The following is a 6,690-nucleotide window of genomic DNA, read 5'->3' as shown; positions in this document are numbered from 1 at the left end:
GAGAACCTCATTTTTATGCTGAGCAGAATTCGATCAATGTATGGCACATAGATGCCTGATTCGTGTCTTTTTTGCATTTTACCAGTTGCGTCTCTGATGACGACAGTGACTTTTTAAGTATCTTGAAAAATATTGCTTGCTGGTGAGAATGGAATATCTTACAACCCTTTGTCTGGAATCTGGAGTCATTTATGCTAGGACTTAATCCCCCTATTTCTTATTTATTCCCGCAGTCATATGATTTAGCCAATTCCGATCCGTCATGTTGCTTAACTTAGTTGCACAGAACAAGAGACACCTGAATAATTAATTATGTAGCTCATTTAACAGGAGACAAAGCCTGATGAATTCCATCGTACTGGAGCATTGTCTGGGTTTGGTTAAGGTCTATGATTTTTGTTGACAACTATTATCCTTGTTTAGGGTACATTAATTCTCAATTCTGTTCTGTTCCTTCCATCATATTCCAAAACACCAGAAAAGAATAAGAGACTGTTTGAATGGACCGGAATGAGTTGACCAGGTAATTCAATGAGTCACTTCAAAGCAGAAAGGCTGGAAGTTTCATTTGGGGTTTTCTACATTTTGTCCTCTGGTACACAACGTGATTTAGGATACAAGTTAAGAGAGTCTTTTTAAGGATCACAGTCCAGATTGTGATGTATTTAGATGACAAAAAGGCACAAAGTACAGTTGGTAGCTTTAAGGAGTAATGGACTGATGAAAAAAGTTTCCACTTAATGAATCAGAAAGCTTTAGTTGTTTATAGAAAAATCAGTCATTCCAACCTTATTAGAAATCCAGATGGTAGTAAACCTGGAGGATGTACAGAATCCAGAGTACAATATGATAAAAGAGGATTGCATGACATCAATTTCTGAACTCAACCAGTTTAGTTCAATTCTAGAGTATGGAGAAACAAACTCATAATACATATATTATACAATGCCGGATAGTACTAATCTTGATTAAATTGCATACAGAAAAAAAAAATTGTGCAGTGTTAGAAGTATCACCAGTTGAAGAATGGTCTTTTAGCCCCTTACATAAAAAGCTCATAAGCTTTTTTTTAGTCTTCTGTTTTTGAGGTTTGCATACAAGTAGCTGATCTGTAGACCAAATGGCAATCAGTATTGGGTTGCATGAGTATCTACATCTCCATAGCATATGTCAAGTGATATCGTAGAAGGGTTTTCACCTGGAACAACGCAGCATCTTCAGGGTGGCACCAGACACTAACACGCTAGAAGATGCAGTTAAGTACCTTCGTGACATTTTCTTCTCCCTGCAAGATAAAGTGAACCATATTAATACTCAGAAGAGTTACAGCAAAAAACAAACAAAAAAAAACGCATCATGAACACGAGCCATGACATAGCGTATGACCTCCGATGCTTCTAGTGGACAATCAGTTAACTTTACAAAATGTTGTTGATAAAGAAAGAAGTGCCCAATGTAGAGTTAACATATTGGTTCAAAATATGGACTCAGGAGCATGGCCTGCCAGTATGGGACACAGGAACTGGCTAAAACCCTCTATGATCCAATAGCCTGGCCTTCAAGAAGAGGTTGAAGCTTTGAAAACATATGTTGGAAGCAAAAACTACCCAAAAGAAAATGGAGCAGATTGATTCATCATGAGGGGAATATTTGAAGTCAGTTTTTGTTGAGTCTGTGGCGTACTTTATGCCACATTTATCAAATGTCATATGTTGTTTGATACATTGGTATTATCCTTAAACATAACACTTCTGTCTTGGAAAGCTACTCCAGTGTTCCTACTCCATCCTCCTACTAGACTGAGATTGCAACTTTTTAGTAACTTTAAAAAAAAGTCTCAATGGTAAATATTGTGTGAAACTCATTAAAGCTAAACGCGCTCACTTTTTCTCCCACTTTTCAAAACTGGAGTGAGCATTTTTGAAGCCAGGATTCTGGAATGAAGGCATGATAAATCAGGGTAATGACTGCGAGTCAGGCCACCTTCGATTTCAAGATCTTCAAAGCCAAGAACGCCTAGAAATTCAGAAAAATACCTTAAAAGATTCAGAACCACCAGCTGTGTTATGACATTCACAATAATTTAACTTCTTGAGTACCATCTCTAGGTTCATTTGCTGGAGCAAAAAAAAAAAAAAACTGATCTGGAAAAGACCAGCTGGTTCTGAATCAGTTTAAAGGGCATCTGTCAGCAGTTTGTACATATGAAACTGGCTGACCTGTTGCACGTGCTCATGGCAGCTTAAGGCCTCTGTGTTGATCCAGTTTTCATATGTGCTGCATTGATGAGAAAAATGATGTTTTAATATATGCAAATTAGCCTCCAGGAGCAATGGGGGCCTTGTTAATACACCTAGAAGCTCAGCTCTCTCTGCAACTGACATGCTCTCTGACAGGGCCAGGCGCAATGACTTTTTCACTGCATCACCCTGTCAACCAAAGTGCAGAGGACGCGTCAGTTACAGAGAAAGCAGAGCCTTTAGGTGTAATGGCAACACCCCCATTGTTCCTAGAGGCTCATTAACATATATTCAATATTCACAAATGCAACAGATCAGCCAGTTTCATAGGTGTGAATCTGCTGACAGATGCCCTTTAAGGTATATCAGAGTAAGTAGCCACCATCACAGAGGCAAGGCACATTACCTGGCCACAGGGACTAGTGGAGTAAGTTACCAACATCTGGTCATACTTTGAAGAGATACAGGAAGGAGCTGCTATATGCAATAACCAATGTAGCTGATGGTTGGTCAACATTTGGGGTCGATAGGAGTGTGCATTTGTGTAAACTGGGGTGTTTAAAAGCATGCATGTGCAATAGTGTGAGGCATGATTATCTATTTTGTGTTTACACTTTAACAGGACGGCATTGGGTCAAAAGCACTAATTATACAACAAAGTTTATCATACACATATAATATACTTGACATGAATAAGTATAATATGGTGTAACTTGAATTTGATTAAATAATAAGCCTACCTACAGATATCATGACACGCTAGTCTCCATAAAATTATCCCTTTTCTTCCTAATCTCTTTATCTACCTTTAAATCTCTATTATCCTTAATTGGCTATGCTGGTATAGTAGTCTGATATCTTAGCATTATATCAAATCACACCTACATCTAATATTAGTACACTCAAGTACATTTATCATGTGGCGCCAGCCCATGTAATTATTAGCTTTGTGAACTTACGCTGCAAGATCTGTACTAAGGTGCTCATACACATTACACAAAAATGATCTGAACCCTCTGATTTTGGCACCATTGGCCAATATGTGTATGGAGGTAGCCCAACTCTTTCTAAATGGCAGATATCAGGGGGAAAGAAGGATCAGTGTGTTACCATTCATCATTCTTAGGCCTCATGCACACAGCAGTATTTTTTCACGGTCCGCAAAATGGGGTTCCGTTGTTCCGTGATCCGAGTCTGTTTTTTCTTCCGTGTGTCTTCCTTGATTTTTGGAGGATCACCAGACATGAAGTAAAGTAAAAAAAAAGTTGTTTTGGTGTCCGTCTGGCCGTGCGGAGCCAAACGGATCCGTCCTGACTTACAATGCAAGTCAATGGGGACGGATCTGTTTGACGTTAACAGAATATGGAGCAATTGCAAACGGATCCGTCCCCTATTGACTTTCAATGTAAAGTCAGGAGTCCCTATCAGAGTTTTCTTCAATCCAATGGTATATTTTAACTTGAAGCGTCCCTATCACCATGGGAACGCCTCTATGTTAGAATATACCATCGTATTTGAGTTAGATCGTGAAAACTCAGATCCGACAGTATATTCTAACACAGAGGCGTTCCCATAGTGATGGGGACGCTTCAAGTTAGAATATACTAAGAACTGTGTACATGACTGCCCCCTACTGCCTGGCAGCACCCGATCTCCTACAGGGGGCTATGATACGCACAATTAACCCCTCAGGTGCAGCACCTGAGGGGTTAATTGTGCGTATCACAGCCCCCTGTAAGAGATTGGGTGCTGCCAGGCAGCAGGGGGCAGTTATGTCCACAGTTCTTAGTATATTCTAACTTGAAGCGTCCCCATCACCATGGGAACGCCTCTGTGTTAGAATATACTGTCGGATCTGAGTTTTCACAATGTGAAAACTCAGCTCTGAAAAGCTGTTATGCAGACGGATCTGCGGATCCGTCTGTGCGAAAGTAGCCTACGGACACGGATCACGGACGCGGATGAGAATCTTGTGTGCCTCTGTGTTTTTTCCCTGACCCATTGATGGGTCCGTGAACCATTGTCCGTCAAAAAAATAGGACAGGTCATATTTTTTTGACGGACAGGAAACACGGATCAGGGACGCGGATGACAAACGGTGCATTTTCCGAGTTTTCAATGGACCCATTGAAAGTCAATGGGTCCGCAGGAAATCACGGAAAACGGAACAACGGACACGGATGCACACAACGGTCGTGTGCATGAGGCCTAAATCTTTTCTTCCTATAGGAGATAAGACTCTGCCAAAAGAATCTGGTTGCTGCTTATTCTCCTCTCCCAATTGAAAAAAATAAAATTAAAGACATGCAGTCTCAACCAAGCCATGTATGCATGTTTTTGGGGGAGTCAGGAGAAATAACAGTTCGGCCTCTTGCACACGACCGTGTGTCCTCCGTGGCCGTATTGCGGCCCGCATATGGGGGTCCGCAATACATGGGACAACGGCCGTGTGCACTTGAATGGGTCCTCAATTCCGGAGATACGGTGCGGAATGGAACCACGGAATGGAAACACTATGGAGTGCTTTTGTAGGGTTCTGTTCCGTGCTTCCGTTCCGGAAAAAGATAGAACTTGTCCTATCTTTTTGCGAAACGGACGGATCGCGGACCCTATTCAAGTGAATGGGGTCGTGATCCGGATGCGGCTGGCCCATGGTCGGTGCCAGTGCATTGCGGACTGCAATTTGCGGGCCACAGCACGGTCACAGGCATTACACATTCGTGTGCAAGAGGCCTTATAAAATGTGCATTTCCACCTTGATATTTATGACACTCCCATATAACCCTTAGAGCCAGTTCACACAGCAGAACTTGGCAGCTTAATTTTGGTGTGGACATTGCACCAGCCGTGTGGTGCCTGCCTTCCATGGGTTTCAAAGTTCTTAAGAAGGTGGTTTAAAGCCGAGAAGAGACATGTACTTTCTTGGCAGGGTGTGTGGACAGCCACTACTTATAGCCAAAGCAGGTGTCCAGTCGTGGTTTAGCTCTATTCATTGGAGCCTAAGCCACAAGCGAGCCCGCAGGATCCAAAGTGAACACCAACTACAGAAACTGTGGCAGCTTTTGCAGTGGATTAAGTGGTGGATTTTGAATTGGGTCCTGGACTTTAGATAGAATTTGTGTGGTATAGGTTCACTCACTGTGTACAATGCCATTGTGTAATCATGACCACATATTTGGAATCAATGTTCCCAGTGCTCCAATGCATCTAATAAAAAAAAAAAAAATTAAATAAGCAATCATATGAAAAAGTCTAAGTTAATTTAAAAAATAGAATAAAAAACAAATAAACATAGATCAGGTTCTATGCAGATCTATGTGTCTCCGTGGTTACTCTGTAGAGATTAGGCATGCGTGAACCTGTGGAAGTTCGGGACCCGAACTTGACCCGAACCCCATTGAAGTCAATGGGGACCTGAATTTCAGTTTAATTTCTTCTGTTATAACGTGGTTATATCGGAAAATAATAGAAATCTTAGGACAGAATGCAAAACAATATAGCCATTTAGGGCTTAAGAAAAAAAAAAACTCACCTTATCCACTTGATCACACTGCAGCAGCTTCCTCTATCTCCACTGAACAGGACCTGCCAAAGGACCTGCAATATGCGTGATGACATCACTAAGAGGGAGAGCGAGGTGACGTCTAAAACTGTGTAACCATGATTATACATTTATAATCAATATTTTCATTGCTCCAATGCATTTTATGTTAAGAAAATAAAGCAAAAATATTAAAAAAAAGGCTACAGAAAAAAAAAGCATGTCAGCTTCCATGGTTACAGACTACAAACAAACCTTGTGTAGTCTGATTCTACAATCATTTGTTACTGTGTGAAATATGTCCCCTCTTCTTAACCTACTGACAGTAGAAAATGGGCCATATAAAAAAAAAATAGCTGCAAAGGTGGACACAACTACCAATTTTAAAAATATTAATTGAATAAACCACAGAACAAAAAAAGTGGTTTAAAGGAATTATCCATACTGTACTTTTAAAATGGATGTCCACTACTAAAAGTTTGGAGTTCTGCAGTACAAACACTATATGGACTATTTTAAACAATGATTGGCCTACCTTTAAGACAGGCCAATCTAATCGGACTATCTTAAAGCAGATTTGCACCTATGACACTGGCCGACCTATTACACGTGCACCTGGCAGCTGAAGGCATCTGTGTTGGTCCCATGTTCATATGTGCCTGCATTACTGAGAAAAATAAGTTTTATAATATGCAAATTAGTCTCTAGGAGCAACGGGGGCGTTGCCGTTACACCTAGAGGCTCTGCTCTCTTTGCGCTCTGTCACGCTCGCTCCACTTTTTACAGGGCCAGGTAGTGTACACGTCATCACTCCTGGTCCTATCAATCAAAGTGATGATGCAGCAGTTGCAGAGAGAGCAGAGCCTCTAGGTGTAATGGAAACGCTCCAGTTGATACTAGAAGCTAATT

At 41.1% G+C, this 6,690-nt stretch overlaps 1 protein-coding gene across 1 annotated transcript in view; it reads right to left on the bottom strand.

The window, feature by feature from the left end:
• Positions 1–755: 755 nt before the first annotated feature.
• The window catches only part of LOC122935499, a 30,045-nt gene continuing 24,110 nt past the window's right edge, over positions 756–6,690 (bottom strand). The window contains exons 4-6 of the mRNA XM_044291262.1: positions 5,380–5,447; positions 1,199–1,285; positions 756–903 (exon numbers count right to left, since the gene is read on the bottom strand). Coding sequence (XP_044147197.1) covers positions 756–903; positions 1,199–1,285; positions 5,380–5,447 — 303 coding nt within the window. The remainder of the gene's footprint in view (positions 904–1,198; positions 1,286–5,379; positions 5,448–6,690) is intronic.

Source organism: Bufo gargarizans, chromosome 4, assembly GCF_014858855.1.
Source record: "Bufo gargarizans isolate SCDJY-AF-19 chromosome 4, ASM1485885v1, whole genome shotgun sequence".
In the NCBI taxonomy this organism is placed as follows: domain Eukaryota; kingdom Metazoa; phylum Chordata; class Amphibia; order Anura; family Bufonidae; genus Bufo; species Bufo gargarizans.
Note: the sequence above shows the minus strand (reverse complement) of the source record. Positions and strands in the feature narration are given on the sequence as shown.